Consider the following 24,587-nt stretch of genomic DNA (forward strand, 5'->3'; position numbering starts at 1 on the left):
AATATTCCATAGCTCCCATATAAGCAACATTCTCGAAAATGTCATTAATATACATAAATCTCTGAAATATTTCAGTATCCAAACAAAATTCAACACAACTATGTTTCATATATTCGCAATTCATTCCACCAAATTTTGTGACAATTGGTCTATAATTAGTCATAGCTCCCATATAAGGCCCACTACCGAAAATGTGTGTATTCAAATAAGATTCAACACAAATAAGTTTCATATCAAAAGAAAACTCTTTATAATCATATACCCGGTTTAAGGCTTGCTCGACTATACCATTTTACTTGTTTATTAAAAAGTCTTCTTCGTTGCTTTTCACAACGGATTTTGTTATATTTTTTTTGAATGAAATATTAAAATAGAATATAAAAAATCAAATAATTCAAATTTAAAATATTTTTTAACACTTAAGTAGTTAAGATAGAAGGATGAAATTATTGCATGTGGTATTTAATATTTGGATCTTTAACTCACTATTTAAAAAAAAAAAATTATTGGAAATCCAAAAGGATATTCAAGGATAAAAATTTGTAAGGACATTTTTGACATCTTTTGATCCTAATAGGATAAAATAAAAATAATACGAAATATTTAACAACTGTTCTTGATCATTTGATACCAAATTTGACATAGTGGGATAATCAGAAGTTTTTTAAAACATTTTTTTTTTAAATGAACTCCTCTGAAAATTTTAAGTCTTTTTAAAAGGAAACAAGTTCACGAAATGAAAAACTAAAAACGCAATTTTTCTCCATTTAATTTGTTGTTGCAGACGTATATCATCCAGTTTGTGTCTAATATTGAGTGTCGTACGGTGTAATTATAAAATTTTTGTAGACGTTTCTCCACATAATTAAAGATACATAATTATAATAACTCAAAAAACGGTTAGTTCGACATTATTAAAATAAACATAGAAAAATGTTAATTTAAATAGCCTTTAATCGGCTTATATCGGCTCAGTAGTTTCGGAATTATAATAACAAATTGAAGCAACAAATATATTTTTTACATGAAATTAGGAAATTTTCTTGTTTTAAATAAACTCACTAAAAATCGAAAACGGCAGAAATTGTTTAGTTATTTTGCTTTGTCGCAAAGCCACATGTAATAGAAATAAAACGAGGTATCTATCATAAATATACATGGTTTATTTTTGAATTTATTCACAATTAAGTGAATTCGCTCATTTTCACAAAATTCTAGTTTTTTGTTTGATATACATACAATTGAGCAGTTAATGTTTTTCTTTCAATTGATTGAATTTTGAAAACATTTTCCCCATGCTATGTACAAATTTTCATGTATATATTGCGTTTTAATAGGCTCAATAGTTTCGAAGTTATAATAACAAATTTAAGCAAAAAAAATATTTTTTACATGAAAATAGAAATTTTTTTGTTTTAAAAAATTCATGAAAAATCAAAAACGCCAGAAATTCTTCAGATTTATTTCCTTATCTCAAAGCCACATGTAATAGGAATAAAATAAAAGCCCGATCATAAAAATGATTTGTTTTTGAAATTATTCACAATTAAGTGAATTCGCTCATTTTCCCAAATTCTAGTTTTTTGTTTGATATACATAAAATGGAGTAGTTAATGTTTTTCTTTGGATTGCTTGAATTTTAAAAGCATTTTCCTCATGCTATTTAGAAATTTTTACATACATATTGCATTGTAATCGGCTCAGTAGTTTCGGAGTTGTAATAACAAATTGAAGCAAAAAATATATTTTTACGTGATCATAGCAATTTTTTATTTTTGTTTTTTTTAAAATCATGAAAAATCTAAAACGGCCGAAATTGTTCAGATTTATTGCAAAGCCACGTGTAATAGGAATAAAATAAGGTATCGATCATAAATATACATGAATTATTTTTGAATTTATTCACAATTAAGTGAATTCGCCGCATTTTCACAAAATTTTGGTTTCTTGTTTGATACACATAAAATTAAGTAGTTAATGTTCTTCTTTCGATTGATTGCATTTTCATAACATTTTCCCATGCTATATATATTGCGTTTCAATCGGTTCATTAGTTTCGGAGTTATAATAACAAATTTAAGCAAAAAATATATTTTTTATGTGAAAATAGAATTTCTTTTTGTTTTAAAAAAATCATGAAAAATCGAAAACGGCAGGAATTGTTCAGATTTATTTCTTGATTGCAAAGCCACATGTAATAGGAATAAAATCCCGACCATAAATATCCATGTTTTTTTTTTTTTTGAATTTATTCACAATTAAGTGAATTCGCCGCATTTTCTCAAAATTTTGTTTTTTTTTGTTTGATATACATAAAATGGAGTAGTTAATGTTTTTCTTTCGATTGATTCAATTTTGAAAACATGCTATTTAGAAATTTTCACATATATATTGCATTTTAATCGGCTCAGTAGTTACGGAGTTATAATAACAAATTGAAGCAAAAAATATACAACACTCCGCCGTTGTTATGAGCAGATCATTTGTTGTTAGGGTAGCCAGAATATGGAATTCTATTCTTCAATATGATGTTCGTAATTTTGATAAAACTATTCAGCAATTTAAGAATACTTTGAAAGTATATATATAAGAAATATAGCTGTTATGATACTAGTACTAATTTATCAAACAACATTAATAAAAGAAAATTAAAGTGTCATTATTTGTGCAAAAATAGGGGGGTTAATTTAATTTATAAATTTATATGTATCTTTTTTAACCAAATTTTAAATTAAGTTAATATTTTTTATAGTAATTTGTTATACTTACTGCCATATGTAAACCTGAATTTAATTGGCCTTATAGGCTTATAATTCATTGAAAATAAATAAATAAAAAAAAAAATATATTTTTTATGTGAAAATATCAAATTTTTTTTGTTTTAAAAAATTCATGAAAAATCGAAAACGCCAGAAATTCTTCAGATTTATTTCCTTATCTCAAAGCCACATGTAATAGGAATAAAATAAAAGCCCGATCATAAATATCCATGATTTGGTTTTGAAATTATTCACAATTAAGTGAATTCGCTCATTTTCACAAATTCTAGTTTTTTGTTTGATATACATAAAATGGAGTAGTTAATGTTTTTCTTTGGATTGATTGAATTTTAAAAACTTTTTCCTCATGCTATTTAGAAATTTTTACATACATATTGCATTGTAATCGGCTCAGTAGTTTCGGAGTTGTAATAACAAATTGAAGCAAAAAATATATTTTTACGTGATCATAGCAATTTTTTATTTTTGTTTTTTTTAAAATCATGAAAAATCTAAAACGGCCGAAATTGTTCAGATTTATTGCAAAGCCACGTGTAATAGGAATAAAATAAGGTATCGATCATAAATATCCATGAATTATTTTTGAATTTATTCACAATTAAGTGAATTCGCCGCATTTTCAAAAAATTTTGGTTTCTTGTTTGATACACATAAAATTAAGTAGTTAATGTTCTTCTTTCGATTGATTGCATTTTCATAACATTTTCCCATGCTATATATATTGCGTTTCAATCGGTTCATTAGTTTCGGAGTTATAATAACAAATTTAAGCAAAAAATATATTTTTTACATGAAAATAGAAATTTTTTTTGTTTTAAAAAAATCATGAAAAATCGAAAACGGCAGGAATTCTTCAGGTTTGTTTCTTTATTGCAAAGCCACATGTAATAGGAATAAAATAAAATCCCGATCATAAATATCCATGTTTTTTTTTGAATTTATTCACAATTAAGTGAATTCGCCGCATTTTCACAAAATTTTGGTTTTTTGTTTGATACACATAAAATTAAGTAGTTAATGTTCTTCTTTCTATTGATTGAATTTTCAAAACATTTTCCTCATGATATGTAAAAATTTTCGCATATATATTGCATTTCAATCTGCTCTGTAGTTTCGGAGTTATAATAAGAAATTGTTATGTGAAAATAGAAAATTATTTTGTTTTAAAAAAATCATGAAAAATCGAAAACGGCAGAAATTGTTCAGACTTATTACTTTATCGCAAAGCCACGTGTAATAGAAATAAAACGAGGTATCTATCATAAATATACATGGTTTATTTTTGAATTTATTCACAATTAAGTGAATTCGCTCATTTTCACAAAATTTTAGTTTTTTGTTTGATATACATACAATTGAGCAGTTAATGTTTTTCTTTCAATTGATTGAATTTTGAAAACATTTTCCCCATGCTATGTACAAATTTTCATGCATATATTGCGTTTTAATCGGCTCAATAGTTTCGAAGTTATAATAACAAATTGAAGCAAAAAAAATATATTTTTTATGTGAAAATATAAAAGTTTTTTGTTTTAAAAAACTCATGAAAAATCGAAAACGCCAGAAATTGTTTAGATTTATTGCTTTATCGCAAAGCCACATGTAATGGGAATAAAATGAGATATCGAACATAAATTCGCAATTAAGCTAATTCGCTAATTTTCACAAAATTGAATGTGCTTTGTACTGTACTTTGGTGAAAATTTTACATGTGTTTTGTTTTTGTCACAAAAAAAATTACACTCAAAGTATATGCTTTTAAGCACAATTTTTTGTTAGTTAGACAGCTAAATTACCAATAATATGCTGAAGATTTCAAAGCAATATCAGTCATGGATCCAAAAATAAACGATTTTCAATTTAAACATTAAAAAAACAGTAGATTTTTGCTCTTGTTTTGGCGAAAAGGTGACTTAACTCCTTTTTTCTTATTTATCAAAATTTAAAATTTGGGCCACGTGTTCTAAAATCCCAAAGCTGGGATCATAAAACGAAAAGCAGCTTTGGAAATCTTGATGTGTTCCCTATTTGTCCCTAAAGTATGGACAAAATTGTAAGAAATATAATTTTAGGGATTTTTGTTCCAATTTTTAGGAATTGCGGGATTCTCTTTATTAAAAAAAACTTTCTTTAAGAACATATAACATATATTTCGTTTTTATGTAAGGTATCATCTTTACGGAGAACATTTCGGTTTAAGAAACATGTCCTTTTTTCGAATATGTTGCTCCTACGCCCATCGGAATTTGACCTATTTTTTTAACACAATTTCAACTTGGGCCACATGTTGTTAAAACCCAAAGCTGGGATCAAAAATCCGATAGCGGCTTTGGAAACCCTGATGTATTCCCTACTTACTCCAAAGTATTTTGCCAGCCCCGAAGGAAATGTGGACCCTATGAGAAAAAATTTAAAAAAAATAACATTTTTAGGACTTCTGCTCTAATTTTTGGGAATTGCGGGATTCTCTTTAACTTTTCGACTAGTTTTTTTATGCTACAGACAAGCTAAAAAAACTTTAAAAATTTCATTAAATTTTATTGATAAATAAAGATTTTATTACATATTTATTGAGTTTCTAAAACTAAACTTTTTATAGAATTTTAATAGGATTTCAAATATTAGGAAGATGTATTCCGCACTAATTTTTTTTTTGTTTAGATAAGTTAATTTGTGGTCTTACAATGAAAATTTCAAGGCAATATCTCAATTAGATTTAAATATATGAGACTTTAAAACTCCGTATTTCAAAAATATTGCACTTTTATAAATTCAAAAATTTTACATGTTAAAGGTACCCTACTTTGAACCTCCATTTTAATAATTTAAACTTGAATACTCTTTTTCTACGCCCACGTCAAATATTATCTCGATTGGAGCAGCCAAAAAATGTTGATTCTTCGAAACTTTACATCCCCATTTTGAAAGAGGTGTGGTCAAAAGATGTCTGCAGCCTATGATCCTCTTGACGATTGATTCTATAATATTTAACAATAATTTTTTTTAGTGCTTAAACAAATTTCCTTAAATTACAAAAACCCTTTACAAACAATTTTATATTAAATAATTTTTCATATTTTCTCTCTCTCTCTTTCTTTTCATTTCTCCGGCATTATTCTCGCAACATGACAACTTTATTTGAAAATAACTTCAATTGTTATTTTTTTGGTTGGACTTTTGTGCAATGTGAATAATGGACATCGCAACAATAATGGAAAAACATATTTAAAAAAAAACCATTTGACATTTTGTGTTAAATGATGATGGACATGCAACTGATGCTGCAATCACCTCACCCACATGTCCATTGGCCACATCAACAACAAACGCATGCATGTTTTAATAAACTTGCAACGTACACCCAAACACGCTTAAAACAATTATTGTTGCTGAATGTGAATTTTTTTTTTTGCTGCTGAAATTTTAAATACTTTTCCCAATGAAATGGAAAACAAAATAATAACAATAACAGGCAATGTTTTTGTAATTGCTGCCATCATTTTGGAACGAAATTTACAAAATGTTGCTAATTACCTGGTAGCGTCACTAGCTGTAGCTGATTTATTCGTTGCTTGTCTCGTAATGCCGCTGGGCGCAGTTTATGAGGTAAGTAATGCAAATAATAAACACACACAACAAATGTATTTACATACATATCTACCTTACATACAGTGTTTATTAGGGTGGGCCTTATATTGGACAATATTGTGATTTTAGATGCTGCCACATCTAAAAACTTAAAAATGCACCAGCATATAAAACCCAAATATTTCAAAATAAAGTGTAAAATATATGGAAAGGGAAAACATGGCTTTTTTGGACCAGTCTAATGTTGGGTATTTAACTATTGCAGCTGCAACAACTATGATTATGATGCCCACTTTACACATGTACTTGCTACAGATGCTACTTAAATTTTATTTCTATAAATTTTTGTACTCAAAATTATCTCACTGCAGAAAAGCATTAAATCACAAATTTCAGTTATGATACGATGATATTTATATTTCAACTTTATTGGAAAATTTTTATTTACAAAGCAATGTGTGAAAATAAATTATATTTATTTCCTCATAAATTTTTAAGTTAAGTTTTCATAGGTCTGTTCAATAACTGAAATAGATACAGTATTTTATAAATTGTTACTGACAAACCGTGCATTGGTGGAAAAACTGTTAAGTTAAATTAAAAACAAGTAATTTTTTTTAATTAAAAGAAATATCCAATATGAAATTTAATGTAAATATTTTGTTTTTGCTTGATTGTCTGATAGTTGGATTTTCCAAATCGGGAAAATATATTTTAACCCGAATTTTTTTTTTTCATCAAAAACATTTTTTTTTTTGTCAAAAATTATTTTTCATATTTCACATTTTTTTTAAAAAATAAAAAAAAAAATTAAAAATTAAAAAAACTTTATAAATACAATTTGGAAAAAATATTTTTTTTTTAATTAAAAAAAAATAATTTATTTACATAAAAAATATCTAAAACAATTATATTTTTAATTCAATTCCTATTCCGCCGCTACCTGACAATTCCAGTATATCATGGGAATTTAAAATCTAAGAATTTTTTGTCTTTGAACTGTACTAGCTGATATACAAAACGAGAGTAATACTTGATGTCTTTTACATAAAAAAACCAGTAAGAAAGTATGGTCGGTCGAGCCCGACCATATAATACCCTACACTAAGTAAAAGAGCAAAAACATTTTTCTTTTAAAATTTCAATAATTTATATTTTTGAGTGATTTTCGAAAGTGGGCTTATATGGGAGCTATGACCAATTATGCATCGATCACCATAAAATTACGTCGTGTGATTTATGTCTATATTAAAGTTAAGTATGTTGAATTTTGTGTGTATACCAATATTTTTAAGAGATTTATGCTCGTTAAAGTGATTTTCGGAAGCGGGTCTATATGGGAGCTATGACTAATTATGGACCGATCATAACAAAATTTGGTGAAATGAATTTTGTATATATAAAACCTATTTGGAGCGGTATATGGAGATACATATATAAATTAAACTTTTATGACCGTTAAAGTCCAATTTCGGAAGGACATTTGTATGGGGGCTAGGTAAAATCATGGACCGATTTCAGCTAGTTTCAATAGGCTTAGTCCGTGGGCCGAAAAAATAATATGTACCAAATTTGATCGAAATATCTTCAAAATTGCGACCTGTACTCTGCGCACAAGGTTTACATGGACAGCCAGCCAGCCAGCCAACCAGACGGACGGACGGACATCGTTTAATCGACTCAGAAAGTCGATCGGAATGCTTTAAGGTCGCTGTTAGACTAATATTTTTGGCCGTTACAAACATCTGCACAAACGCATTATACCCTCCCCAATATGGTGGTGTAGGGTATAAATATACATTTTATAATTTGGTGAAGGGTATATAAGATATCATGGTCTAAGAATATTTTGTCTTTGGACTGTACTAGGTTATCTACAAAACGAGAGTAGTACTTGCTGTCTTTTACATAAAACATTATTTGAATAACAAAAATATCTGCACAAACGCATTATACCCTCCCCACTATGGTGGTGTAGGGTATAATGACAGTGATTACTGTAGATTAACTTTCAAAATCAATGCAAATTTCAATCAATTCAATTCAAATGATTGGGAAATGAATTCGTAATTCTTTTTTCTAATTCATTTCAAAATCATTTGAATTCAAATGAATTGGAAATGAATTGCACTTCACTTTGACAAATTCATTTGAATTGGAAATGAATTGCAATTAATTTTTACAAAATTCATTACAATTGACTCAAATTTCATTCAGTTAATTTTTTTGTGCGAAAGGAATTAATTCGAATTTCCTAATTCAGTGCATGAATAATTCAAAAATTCATGCACTGAATTAGGAAATTTTGAATTAATTCTTTTCGCACAAAAAAATTAATTGAATGAAATTTGAGTCAATTCAGTTGCAATTTTTAAAAAATTGGTAATACTGAACAGACCTATAGAAACTCGCAGTATATTTATAAGGAAAAGCATTAATATAATGAATTTCCACACACTGATTTATAAATTAAATTTTCCAATGAAATTGAAATTTAAATATCATGTTATTTGTTAATTGAAATTTGCAATTTAACTCTCTTTTACAGGCACGTATTTTTAAATCATTTACAATAAACAAATTAAGTTTATGTGCAAAGTTGCTTACGCTATTCTAAAGAATATTATAATCCATAATAAATTTCTTGAATAATAATGTCGTAGAAATTCAATATTATTAACAATTTAATTAGCAACTCAAGGACACTATCTGAAATAAAACATAAGAAAATAGACAACGAAATGTATTTTTAAAAAATAATTTTAAACAATTTGTAACCAAAAACAAAATTTCTCTCGAAATTTGATAAATTCAAATCGGTCCCTACGCTAATCTATACTATGGTTAATATTAAAGTTTTATGTTTTTAATCATAGAGTATAAACAGAGAGCGGAAATTCTCCTGTCATAGACCTAACTCAGTTGTCAGAAACCTAAGTGGTGAGAATGTATTAGTAGAAAAAACTATGTGAAAACAAAACCAACACTCGTATGTGTGATTATTTTGAGTAATTTTTTTGTTTGAATTCTAATTCTCACTTACTATTAATTAGAAGCAATGAAACTTTTTTAATTATTTGAAATTTCGTTTAAAAAATATTTTAATAAAAAATAAGGATACACATAAAAATAAGGATACTACCTAAAATAAGGTAAAAACTATTTATTAATTAATTACTCAAAGCGTATACGTTATTTTGTTTAAGAAAATCATATACTTGATGATACTTTAGTTTCAATTTTGGTTATAACATGGTTATTTTTGATAGTACAAGTTTAAAATTTTGTACACATATGTAATATGATGTAGTAAATCGTAATCAATAATAAAATCAATTTCGATTTTTTTGATGATAAGTTGTTTTGCATTTTAGGTGACGATATATACATATCATTCCGTTTGTAATTTCTACATTTTTCATTTGCGACCCCATAAAGTATATATATTCTGGATCGCTATAGATAGCGAAGTCGATATAGCCATGTCCGTCTGTCCATCTGAATGTTGAAATCAACTTTTCGTGGCCTCCAAATAACTTACAAACATGATTGATACATCAATATACCGGGACAACCTCGATTTTCGGCCTATTTTTGATCTCTATCTGGATTACTAAGTCATTAATATAGACAATATGTATATCTAATGATAGACATTTCAAAGTCCATTGCAACGATGTTTATAAGGCTTTAGTAATTTGGACATACAATGGGTCAAAATCGGAAAAAATATTTTTTAACCAGATTTTTTTTTAACAAACAAATTTTTTTAGTCATAAATTTTTTTTTCTCTAATAATTTAAAAAAAAATTGTAAAAAAAATTTTAATTTTGAAAAAAAAAAATTTTACAAACATTTTCAAAACATTTTTTTGTAAAAAAATTTAAATTTTGTTTATCTAAAAATAATTAAAAGTTGTATTTTAAAATATAATTTTGTGAAGGGTATCTAAGATTCGGCACAGCCGAATATAGCTCTCTTACTTGTTTTAACTATTACTAGATTATACCGAGCAACACCTAAGTTGCAAACTCCTTCTCGAATGGAATTTCTCATGGTTATATCTCGGAAACCAATCGGAATTTTGTTTTCCTATCTTCGGCAGTATTGTAGTCATAGACTAGGAAATAAAAAGTGTGAAACAAACTATGCCGAAAAACTTGCATCTAGTGCCTGAAAATTGCTAAAATTATATCTTTTTTCACAATTTTTAGAAAATAGCTGCCAAACTGTGGGAAATTCAGTAAAAGAAAATGTATTCCTTATAATATAGTTCATAAATTTGAGATTTTATTTTATAAAAGCTGGATGCATTGCTTGCAAACGTTTGTTGGTGGAGTCATAAGGTATACCAAGATGAAGATACTGGCACCGAAGTCGCAGAGGACATTTGAATGTGCTATTAAGCTCAGATGATGCACCAACTTCAATGGATATTTCTTTCGAGACATTTTTCATAAATTTCTAGAATCTTTGATGTAAAATACGGCTGGAAGATGTGAAAAACGCTTTTTTCCGTATTATAATGCTCTGAAGAATTATGAGGATTACTTTACCGAATTTCCCATAGTTTGGCAGCTGGGGCCAAAAATGGTGAAACAAAATAGCAATTTTGTTTAATATTTTAGCAATTTTGAGGCACCAGATGCAGTTTCTTAGTATTAGTTTGTTTTACACTTTTATTCTCCTAGTCTATGACTGCAATTATGCCGAAGACAGGAAAATAAAATTCTAATTGGTTTCCAAGATATAGCTGTGAGAATAATTGCATGTTCTTCGCAAAAGTTTTAGGCACAATATACATACATGAGGCCATAAAATCCGAATCATATGTAAAACTAGCGAAACCTAAATGTGGTTTTAGCTTTGATAACTACTTAGAGATATTCTACATGAGAATGAGGACTTTGTACTCAATGACTTTGAAAATATTGCACTATGTTAGCAATTGAGTTTTTAGTGTAGAAGTCTAACAATTTTTACCCCAGATATAAAAATGATAATAATGACCTATATACCTAACAATACCATATTTTTTTATACCCATCATCAAAAAAGATGGGTAGTAAATCCAAGAATATGTATTTTCTGGGTCCTCTTCAGAATCCAAAACAATCTAGCTATGTCCGTCCGTCTGATATTTTCCAAACGGAAGGATCTAGCTGGCTGAAAATTTCCGCATATAATCTTTGGTACGGGTTGTTTGGTATTGAAAATAGATAAAATCGGTCGATGATTTCACCTAGACCCCAACCGAAATACTCTTTGAACAATCATATATGTATATGTTGATCATGCGGATTGAAATATTAGGGTTTCATCACTATCCAGATATCATAGCGCCATAGATATTTCATGTCGATTCGGCTGGTTGGTTGGGCTTCATATACCATCTCTTATGCATCAGGTTATCGTAATGGATCCATTTTTCATCGCAAGTACTAATTCGATGCAAACATGATTTTCTTTTATAGAGTTTAAGCAGCTTTTCAGTGTCTCAGCTTCAATTCATATGGTACCCACTTTTCCTATTTTTAGATGAATCATGCTGCAAGCTCTTTGAAATTGCTGATTAAGTATCTGTCAATAATTTTGCTAGATCATGTTGAATTTGACAACAGTCTTGACTCCAATTGTTGGTCTGTGTTTTCCGTGTCAAAATAATTATTTCTGAACAACAAAAACCATCTATTGCACATTGAAAATGTGGAACATATGCACCATAAGCTTTGGTGAGAAATCAATGTGAGTTATCGGAAAAGCAAAACTTCCCTCATATGACGCTTTGTTGGCACAAATTTCAAAATTTTCGATGCAAAAATAAACTTTGTTGTTTACATCATAATGTTAAATAACTAAGTGAGAATAAATGTCATAGAATATATAATTTATTAAAAACAAAAACTGCTTTCAAAAGATACTTAATCTATTGCAAATATCGCATTTTTAAGTCATGCACCCAATAAATAATATCAAGTTATAAAGTTTATATTTCTAAAGATATGGGTAAATGAAATATAAAACTGTTTTTATTTGGATTTTGTTGAATATTCATTTTTCATTTTTTACTTTTTTTAACTCGAAAATTCAAATATAATGAGCCATCTCGAAACACATTCCCATTTGTTCAAATTTTCAGCACTTGGTTTTTAAATGACTGAGAATAATTTTTGAGCTTGGGAGCACGGGAAATCGAAATTGTCCATTATAAAGGTCACCCTATTGTTCACCGATAATGTCAAATTAGAAGACCCATGGTCTTTGCTGGAATACATGATAAAATACAATAAAAATATATGTAGCAATAATTTTTTTTAAATTAAATTCTTCCTTAATGTTTATTATTATTCCGTCAAATGTTTAAATATTACCTCAGGTCTTATAAAATTAATTAAAAATGCATACAAACCTAAATGCATAATTTAATATCATTGTAGCGTATGAGTAATATTTAAAAGTTAATATTACTTATACGTTCATTAATTATTCAATGAAATTATGTGAAATCAAACAAATTTAAACATAAATTTAATTAATTTAAAATATTGTATTATAAAACATGTATGCATTGGTATAAAATTTAAGAATTTAATTAAATTTCAGTGTTTGTCTTGCAAATATTTACACAAAATAATATTTTTTTTTGTTTTATAATTTTTCTATTCACTTCAAAAAACTAAAAATGCTAAACAAATAACAAAAACAACAACATAACCTACACAGATAAGTCAAGGTTGGATATTGGGACCGGAATTGTGTGACATTTGGACATCAATAGATGTATTGTGCTGCACAGCTTCAATACTACATCTGGTGGCAATTGCTGTTGATAGGTAAGTGGAAAATAAAGAAAAAAATATATTTTTTATTGAATAAATAAAAGTGTCAAATGACAGCAAGTTCTAAGGTCAACATTTATTTACATATTTAACTCTTTAAATTACATTAAAATTTCCTTATACTATTAGAAGAAAAACTTGTTTGAATTCTTTAAATTATTTCCATCCCATAATTTTTATCCACATTTTTTTTGCATATCATCACAAATCATGATAAATGATTCTTCAAATATTTCGATAAAAAGCACACAAAACCATAAAACAAACATCCTTATCTAAATAATAACAAAAATGTGTACTTATAAATTAACAAACACAAATAAAAAAAAAGAACAGCAGTCTTGGGAAAAAAAACATTGACAGAAAAACCTTTTTTAATGATTTCCAAAATACACAGTGGATTATTTATTATACTTTCTTGTAAACAATACGGGACAAAGCAAACAAAAAGAAACATTGAAATTCAAATTTAATGGAATGTGTTACAAAAAAAACGCCCAAAATACCTACGAAATGTCGCAACGAGTAAGATTAATAAAAAAAGTGTGTCATTTGTCAGGAGACAAATCATAAATATTCTCTTGTTTGGTCTTAAACTAAGGAAAAATATTTAAATATATTTTTTTTAACTGCACATATGTGAAATTTAGTCAGATCTAATTGCATTAGGATTCTTTTATTGGTAAATGTTAGAAAAATCGAAATTTTCTTAAATAAAAATTTGGATTTTTTGGGTGTATTCGAAATAATAATATTGAAAATAAAACGAGCTGCTACAACATTCATATATTCATAGCAGAGTTATAAAATACTTTAAGTTTTACATATAAACAACACAGAGCTTTTAAAAGTGATGCATTGGCTTCTCCAAGTATGGCTCCTAAGGCAAATTAAATAAAACAAAGTGTGTGAGATATTATCCGAAATGTCCAATTTTCTATGATTGTTCGGGTGAGAAAAAATGCGACAGACTTATAACACCGTACAACACTCAATATTAGACACGAACAGGATGATATACGTCTGAAACAATAAATTAAATGGAGAAAAACTACGTTTTCAGTTTTTCATTTCGTGATCCTGTTTCCTTTTAAAAGGACTTCAAATTTTCAGAGGAGTACATTTTTAAAAAATGATTTAAAATACTTCTGATTATCCTACTATGTCAAATTTGGTGTCAAATGATCAAGAAGAGTTGTAAAATATATATAATCCCTGCATTTCTCTGGTTCAGGTCTACATATCGAGATATATCGATTTGAAGTTAGTATCGTATTTTGACAAATTGTACTTTTTGTGCGTTTTTTATGCATTTTGATAATCTAACTTTCCGAAAATCTTCTAAAAAATAAGTCTTTTGTAAGATTTTATGTTGTGAAGTTTGCGTGAATTTGTTTTTATACCCTACACCACTATAGTGGGGAAGTTCTACTGCAGAGAGAGTAAGTGAGACAAATCTATCAAATTAAATTACAAATATACATAATCATTGACACTCAGCGAGAAAAATTCTAGGTCTTCAATTTGTAGGCCTTTTGCTTTGTGCAAGAATATTGTTCCAACATCCACCTTAAAGCATACCAATCTGCTCAAACTACAGGTCGCAATTTTAAAGATAATTCAACAAACTTTGGCGAAAACTTTTTTATTAAACCAATGACAAAGTCTATTGAATTGGATTAGAATCCGTGAATTATATCTTCTAGCCCCCATACAACTGAAAATAGTTAAACTCTGATAATTTCTTACTTGATTTACATCATCACGGATGCAATTCGTCTGAAACAATAAATTTCGTGATCCTGTTTCCTTTTAAAAGTACTTCAAATTTTCAGAGGAGTACATTTTCAAAAAAATGTTTTAAAATACTTCTGATCATCCTACTATGTCAAAATTCGTGTCAAATGATCAAGAAGAGTTGTAAAATATTTCGTATTATTTTTATTTTATCCTGTAAGGATCAAAAGATGTCAAAAATGTCGTTTCAAATTTTTATCTTGAATATCCTTTTAGATTTCCAATAATTTTTTTTTTTTAAAAAATAGTGAGTTAAAGATCCAAATATTGAATACCACATGCCAAAAATTCATCCGTCTATCTTAACTACTTAAGTGTTAAAAAATATTTTAAATTTGAATTATTTTATTTTTTATATTTTATTTTAATATTTCATTCGCAAAAAATATAACAAAATCCGTTGTGAAAAGCAACGAAGAAGACTTTTTAATAAACAAGTAAAGTGGTATGGTCGGGCAAGAACGACCTTATGATACCCTACACCGGGTATATGATTATAAAGAGTTTTCTATTGATATGAAACTTATTTGTGTTGAATCTTATTTGAATACACACATTTTCGGTAGTTGGCCTTATGTGGGAGCTATGACTAATTATGGATGAATCGTCACAAAATTTGGTGGGATGAATTGCGAATATATGAAACATACTTGTATTGAATTTGGATACTGACATATTTCAGAGATTTATGTATATTAATTACATTTTCCAGAATGTTGCTTATATGGGAGCTATGGAATATGGTTTGAGAGTTCGGCTTACATAAAACTTAATAGTGCTGGATTTGGTTTAAATATGTTTATAATTAAGATATTTATGAGAGCTTAACTATTTTCAAACAGGCCAATTGTCCTACTATGCTGGTATAGTTTATAAACATGCACTTTTCTTAATAAAACTTTTTGTTATACTAATAAATTTGTTTTATATTTTAATTTGACCTTTATATATATAAAGGATGAAATTTTGACATTTAGTATAGAATATTTAGGTCTTTAACGCACTATTTTTTTAAAAGGAATTTAAGGACATTTTTGACATCTTTTGATCCTTACAGCATAAAATAAAGATAATACAAAATATTTTACAACTCTTCTTGTTATTTTGATATACAATTTGACATTGTTGGAATAGCTGGAGTATTTTTAAATATTTTTTGAAAAATGTACTTCTTTGAAACTTTGAAGTCCTTAAAAAAGGACACAGGATCACGAAATGAAAAACTGAAAACACAGTTTTTCTCCATTAAATTTATAGTTTCAGACATATATCATCCGGTTCGTGTCTAACGAATTTTTTCTCTATTTGTCGGACGGTGTAACACAATCGGAATCTACACAAAATTCTTAGAAATTACCAAAATAAAGTATGGCTCTAAAATTAAAACCTGGGTCCCACCGAGAGACATAAAGATTAAAGATTTGTTTTTAAAAATTCCTTTACTGAGTATGTTGTGTTCTCAGCGGGAGCTAGGTTTTTTTTAGTTTATTGGTGAAATTTTCTTAGAATTTTTCGTAAATTACGTTTTTGCTATACGCCTGCTGACCAACAAAATTTACCAACCCAAATGATCTGGCTCATAAATCAGTCTGAATTTTACCGATAACATGGGTTCTGTTGGCTTTTCCATATTCGTATAAACCTGCAACTTAAGAAAACCTCACAGGAAAAATTCTATCGTTGTCAAATCGCACGATTGTGGTGGCCACATCGCCTCCACTTGAGATGACAATGCTCTCAATTCTGTAATACAGAATGTCCAAAGTGGCATGAGCCGTATGGCATACAGACCCTATGGTTCTATTGAAAGCACCAGCGTTCTCAAATAAAATTGGACCGATGATGCCCCAAGTTCAATATCCACACTAAACAGTGACGTTTCCGGAATCTATTGGACAAAGTGGATCTCATGTGGAATGGTATCATCTCGAATTCCCAGTTCTAGATAAATCTGAGCGGAACATTGCACGAAAGGAACAGCTATTTTGATAAAACAATTTTATCATTTGCAGGTGTTATTGAACGTTCCATCCATCCATGGTGATTTGACAAAACAAATTGAATAAACAAGAGATGTCAACAATCCTGAAAATAAAAATAGAAAATGAAAAGAGAAGAGGAAAGCCAGGTAGAATTAGATGTAGAAGAAGAGGAAGGAGTTCAGAAGAGAGAAGAATTGAGGAGAATATTATGCCCCAGTCATTTGGAGGATACTAAGTCACTTCGTGGAAATTCCAATATCTGACTTGAGTAGCCAATTGCTATTCCCAATAAAGGGATTGGTGTATTCCAACTTCATTTCCAATAGCTCAGAAAGACTATTTAAGGAACAATGTCCCAGAAACCTAATATGTAGATCTCCTAATGCCTAGAAATGACAAAGAAGATAACAAATTGTTTCATCCTCTTCTTCATTTTGGCAACTTCTACAGATGTCATTATAGGGCAGACAAAGTCTCCTACCAAATATGCAGAGTCCGGTTATGGCCGATACTATATTGCTTAATTGTGAGCGTGTCAGATAATGAAAATAGATTCTCCGCCCTCGGTTTAGTCGGGGCCATAATCTAGTAATTGTACAGGTGGGTTCACATCCCCATCTTGTCTGAGCAAGCTTTTAAAGTTACTAATTTGCTGCTTGCAATTTGATAACGGAATTCCGCATATGAAGTCTATGTCTCCGTCACTACCGTATTCTTCCGATTATACTGGCTTGACTTCAGACATTTTGCAACATTAGAATTCGCACTTTTAGTACCTATTAAGTATTTAATAGTTGCCAGAAGAAAATGTTAAACGTTTTGAAATTTCATTTAATTTTTTTTTGTAGAAATGTAATATTGGGGATTTGTGATGTAACTGAAGTTTTATAGTTTTTTGTACGCTGACATACTCGCCATATTTGTAAAATTTTATCGGGATTGCCGCATAATCAACATAATTATGGCTGCTTAAACAGTATTCCGTGGAGACATTTATTTGGGGGCTAGGTGAAATCATGGACCTATTTGACCATTTTCAATACCAAACAAAACTTATCAATAGAGAGTATTTGTGGAATATTTCAGTCAGCTGGCACCTTTCGTTTGGTCTTATGCAAAAAAACTTACAACATGCTTACTAACCGTTGTTAAGCTAAATTCGATAAAAGTCTATCCAAAAACGAAAATTAGCTTAAAACACCTGTAGTAAACCATTGTTAAATATATGAAATTTAATAATGGTTCAACCCTACTTTAAACCTATTTTAAGGAATTCTTTTTACTTTTTATCTTAAAAAAAGAGGATTTTAAAGATAAATTTTAAATAATAGACGATACTATTGCCATTGCTAAACACAATTTCCACTCCGCTGGCGAATAAGTTCCATTTTAATAGCATATGATTTTGTTTGATATTCCTCCGGCAGTGAACTACATGAGGTTCACAAGTGAGTTTGATTGGCATTTTTGTCATTTACTTTTAACCTGCAACGGCATATAGTAATTAAATGTGTAAACATCGTAGAATAAGGTCCACACAATCTAATATACCCACTCCGGTATTATAGCTGTGTGTTTCCACATAGAAATTCATTAAAGTTTGTTAAAATTTAACAAAATGTCAATAAAAATAAATTATAAAACAGTGATATTTATTTTATCACAGAATATTTGTCATTAGAATACTTTTAATTATAATTGAAATGAACTATATAAAAAAGAACATTAATACATTTTAGCTTAATATAAATTTACTAGAATCAGATATACATTTTTTCTCTAAAAATCTTCAAAAATGTATTATTACTAAAACAATCAATGAAAAAAATAAAATTAACGAATATTTTATCCTAATTGAAAGCAACACTAACAACGAAAAACGGGAAATAAATGAGAAGCATTGCCAGCTTAGACAAAAATCAGTACATTAGTTATTGTGCCTTTAACAAACGTTTTTGAATACAATACTTTTATAAATGGGTTTTAAAGCTAAAGTGTTCGTTAACAAAATTGTGTTTTAAATCTACAATAAGGTTTTTTTGCATAAGACTGTAACGATTTTGCTGAAATTATCAACATTTGTTTTTTAATGCCTAGGAAGCATCGAAAATTGCAAAATTACAGCTACCCTAATATTCAATAATTTAATTTTTCGCAGAATGTAATTCAAGATAAATGTCTAATCTTGATTTCTTAATACAACAGTTTAGTTCATTTCATTTACATGTAAAATGTTTTCAACCATATTCGCCTACAACTTCATAAATATAAATAAATTCCCTAATTATTTGGAAACTAATTAAACAAAAGGTCATTTATGATTTGAGCTGAATGATATCGATAATTGATTTATTTACTAAACAAAACATTATGAATGAGAGTGGGTGAGTGCATTTATTTAATTAATTGAAATTTGAAATAATAATAATAGAAATCAATACATATCGTTTATTTGATTGTAACAAATAAATACATTATTTATTATGTGAATAAACTAAATGAAAATAAATTTTAACTGGAAACTAAATATATGAGTGAAATACTATTTTAGAGTCAGTTGATTATATATATATGAGGGATTCATGTAAAATGAACCAAATTTTGAAATTAATGTCTTCCTAATTCAGTAGTCCTAATTCAGACACAATTTTTCATCAAGATCGGTCAAGAACTCTCTGAGCCAAAAATGTTTTTGATTTTGGAAAAGATTGTCAAAAATTCTTAATTTGTTTTTAATTTTTTTTTTTTCGAAAGATTGAGGAAATTTTTATTTAGGAAACATTTTGCTAAGAACAATAGGTAATAAGTTAGGTGCATAAGAAAAAACATATGTTTGACCAAAATGTCAAATTTTTACTCCCTCTAACTCAGAGAGTTCTTGACCGATCTTGGTGAAAAATTGTGTCTGAATTACTATCCTTGGTCATCCGGTAGCAATTTCAAAACAAACGATTTGGGGTAAAATTACTATATTGTCGACCTACGGTTTCAAGTTACTTTATCTGCTAATTTTTAATTTAATTATTTAGTATAAGTTGCTGGATTTTTGAGACATACTGATTTCTGATCATACTGTCTCAACAATTGTATTAGCTGACTACATTTTTCCGACAAAAAAAAAACATTATCTATGAATTCCTCATTAAAAAAATTGATTCTTCAGTTCATGTTTTACTGCTTACTAAGAGAAAGTATGTAAAATATTCATCATAACCGAGTATACTACTAAACTGTTTTTGTAATTGTTACATTACACATAACATTTAAATATTCTAAATGACATTTCAACATTTTCGGACATATAACAATCTATATAATTAGTTATGATAAACAACAAAAAAAATCATTCAATTACTATTTATGAAAACGATACTTGTGTGGGTATTACTGCCAAATTTAACTATGTACACTTTTCGAAATAAGCATATGGGCAATTCCACGAGAATCGCTACCACGACTGAAAAAACACAAAAACCCTTGAAACTTTTTTTCAAGATGATTTGAATAGAAGAAAATAATAAAATGTTACCATGTGATAGTATTTAGATCATATTACAACATTTTAAAGACAAAAATAATAGTTTAAACTGATTATATTTAATTTTTTAATGTTTTAAGTATGTTTTAGGCAAAAATTGCGGCAAAAACTATGCTCCCAATTAGCTTGTAGTATGAAATGAATTTTACTCTGATTGTTTTTTTGCTATTCTCAAATAGTTTATTGAAACCGAATGTATATTTTCTATTCACTTTTTTAGTTTTTGTATACATATATTTACAGAATATATATTGTTTTAATATAAGAGAAAAATCTGTCACGTACCGTATGTCACGTACGATATTAAATTTTATTTATTATAAAATCATCCAAAGATTGTTTTTATTTAAATATGACGGATTGTAAAGGAAAAATATTTCGTTTAGTGTAATAAATTATTTCTACATGTACCTCAAAATGAGTTGCGTTTTATATCACGTACGATATACCCTTATTTCGCTCTATATTTTGGACAACAATATTTCGAAAGAACTTTTTATTATTTTAAAATATAGTACCCTCTGAATGGAACACAAAGACCAAATTATTTTTCAGATACTCTTATTTTTGCAAAATCTATTTCACTTTATAGGCGTACAAATGTTACGTACGATGATATGGAATTGCCCATTTGCTTTCTTCAAACACTGTACTTGTTAACATACAACATTGACAATGCTAATAAACAGCTCATAATCCTGTCATATATTGTATCAATTATTTACATCTATTTTGTATAGAAATTCATCAACAATTGTCTATTTGATTAGTTGTATCCAAAAACTAATGTTGCATGTACAAATTTTTAATATTTAATTATTTGTAATATCAAAAATGGGAAAAGCGAAATCATAAAATGTTATTAGGTTAAAGTTTAAACTTTAAAGGTTAACCCCCATATTCATAAAATTATCAGTTTTATGGTTTAAAATACAATTTAGTTAAAACACATTATAGGCCTAAAATTGGTTCCTTATAAATTCGTATTCATAATGAGCATTTTAAGTAAACAGTATTTTAATATTTTTTTAAATTCTGTGATGGTAACACTATAACTTTTATGTGCCACTTCAATCATAGTGCAGCAAAACAATGAATATTAAATAATAAAGTACTCGTACTATTTTTTTCAGTAAATAAAATCTGAAATTACAGATTAAACTTGTTGTTAAACTTACACAATCAGCGAATAAAAATCGTTCCTATTTACATTAAGCCTAAATTATTATCTAATATAGTCTGCTTTTACACAGGGCAAGTTTTCTTGCGCAAGTCTAGAGTTTATAGGAGAGAGAGGCAAGAAGAAAGAAGAGGGGTACACACTTGCTTGTACTGGCAAGTCTCTTCAATTCTCTTTTGTTTTCTCATTTTCACTATGGCGTCTATAAGGTTTTGACATGCAAAATTGAAAATAGACTTGCTGTGTATAAACAGTCGAGCAAGTTTAAAAGGAAATCGAAGAGACTTGCTTCAAGTAAACTTGCTGTGTGTAAAAGCAGACATACAAACATTTTTATATATTTTTTTTCAATTATTATTAAAATCATTCGAATGACGAATATTCTTTGTTTAAATAAACATCACTATTTTATGATTTGTTTTATTAATTTATTTTTATTGACATTTTGTTAAATTGTAACAGAATCTAATGATTTTCTATGAGAAAACTCTTAATTTTAATGCCGGAGTGAGTATATTAGATTGTGTGGACCTTCTTCCACCATGTTTACACATTTAATTACTATATGCCGTTACAGGTTAACAGTAAATGACAAAAATGTCTATAAAACTAACTTGTGAACCTCATGTAGCTCACTGCCGGAGGAATATCTAACAAAATCATATATTTTAATAATGGTAATTATTCCGCAGCGGAGTTAAAATTATGTTTAGCAATTGCAATATTATCGTCTATTATTGCAAATTTATAAACACCTTTATTTTAAGATAAAATATAAAAAGAATACCTCAAAATAGGTTTAAAATAGGGTCGAAGCAATTTTAAAATTCGTTTATTTAAAACAACATTTGAATTAGGTATTTTAAGCTAAAATACGTTTATGAATACAATTTTAAGGAATTTTGCTTAAAAATGCCTTAAAATGCTGTTTAAAATTTTTATGAATACGGCCGTAAATGTTTGAATAATTGCAATTTTTCAGAAAAAATTATCGAATTTTTTTAACAATGATTAAGAATTATTAAAAAACTATTCGTTTAAAAAATTAGTTTTTGATTAAAATTTAATTTACCCAATAAATGTCATTGGTATTTATATTCAGTACTTCAGCAAATCGGCTTTTCCGATTCTTATATACCCTTCACCAAATTATACTTAAAATATTTTTTTTTATTTATACAAAATTAAAAATTTTTTTTAACATTTTTTTTTTAATTTAAAAAAAAACGAAAAAGAATTTATGACCAAAAAAATTTTTTTGAGAAAAAAAAAATTCGGGTTAAAAAATATTTTTCTCGATTTTGACCCATTGTAGGTCCAATATACTATATACATTATTATCACCTTATATACATCATTGCAATGGGCTTTGAAATATCTATCATTAGATATCCATATTGTCTATATTAATGACTTAGTAATCCAGAACCAGAGAAAAATCGAATAATTTGAATACCCTAATATTTATATTAATAGTGAAGATATACATATGTATATACATAATTGGAAACACCTCGTTCGTGACATTTTAATGTCGTTTAAAAATTTAAAATCGCTGAAATAATGACAGAGTTAAGAATGTTTAAATTTGTAGGTCTAAAAAAGATACTTTGGCGCATATCTCGGAAATTTGAGGGTGTATTGGAACTTTGTTATACAATCAGCTAGGCCTACTAGTTGCATTAGGCTAATTGTTAAGTTATTTTGTAGCACCGTCATGTATCTGTGACATTTCCGAGGAAAAACATATTAAATTTTATTTGAATGGTTTTTCTTACTTTTCTGTCAATAAATGGCTAATTGCAAAATGAGTTTTATTTTTCTTCATTTTTATTATGGTTTTAAAAACCAATTAAGCTTTAATAATATTAACGACTTATTAATGCATGATTTTGTAATTAAAATACTTTTACTGAGGCTAATTAAAAATTATATAAAATTATAATGCCACCATTGGATGTATAATAATTGCATTGATTTTATTTAAAAGAACTTTTTGTGGAAATAAAGAAAAATAAGTTAAATAAGATTAATGAAGTAAAGAATAATTGTGTGCTACAAATTATAAGAATAAAAAGAAATTACAAGAAGTAATAATGTATGGAATCTTGAATACATTTTACCAACAACCGATATTATGCAAACTACACTCTTCTCTATAATGATTAACATTAATATTGTTGTTTAAAATTAATTTTATTATACCCTTCTCTATGAGTGGCAAGGGTGTCCATAAGTTTGTCATTCCGTTTGTAATTTCTACATTTTTCATTTGGGACCCCACAAAGTTTATATATTCTGGATCGTTATAGATAGCGAAGACGATATAGCCATGTTCGTCTGTATGTTGAAATCAACTTTCCAAATCCCCTAAATAATTTACAAACTTGATTAATACATCAATAAATCAGGAATTCTCCCGGCTCGGTTGCTATTTGAAATCGAGAAAATCGGACCACAAACGGCAGAGCTATAAGGAAAAAACCGGGACAACCTCGATTTTTGGCATATTTTTTATCTATATCTGGATTACTAAGTCATTAATATAGGCAGTATGGATATCTAACGATATATAGATATTTCAAATTCTATTGCAACGATTTAAATAAGGCTATATATAGTATGTTGAACCTACAATGGGTCAAAATCGGGAAAAATATTTTTTAAACCGAATTTTTTTCACCGAAAAATTTTTTTTGTCATACAGTTTTTTTCACTAATAAATTTAAAAAGAAAAAATTTTAAAAAACAAAAAAAAAATTTAAAAAAAATTTAAAAAAAAAAATTCAAAAACAATTTCGAAAAAAAATTAAAATTTGTATTTTATAATTTGGTGAAGGGTATATAAGATTCGGCACAGCTGAATATAGCTCTTTTACTTGC

General features: G+C 27.8%; 1 protein-coding gene across 1 annotated transcript in view; it reads left to right on the forward strand.

The window, feature by feature from the left end:
• Positions 1 to 24,587, forward strand: part of LOC135961448 (5-hydroxytryptamine receptor 2A-like) — a 158,896-nt gene that overhangs the window by 37,076 nt on the left and 97,233 nt on the right. The window contains exons 3-4 of the mRNA XM_065512948.1: positions 6,253 to 6,386; positions 13,092 to 13,201. Coding sequence (XP_065369020.1) covers positions 6,253 to 6,386; positions 13,092 to 13,201 — 244 coding nt within the window. The remainder of the gene's footprint in view (positions 1 to 6,252; positions 6,387 to 13,091; positions 13,202 to 24,587) is intronic.

This window comes from Calliphora vicina, chromosome 5 (assembly GCF_958450345.1).
Source record: "Calliphora vicina chromosome 5, idCalVici1.1, whole genome shotgun sequence".
In the NCBI taxonomy this organism is placed as follows: Eukaryota; Metazoa; Arthropoda; class Insecta; order Diptera; family Calliphoridae; genus Calliphora; species Calliphora vicina.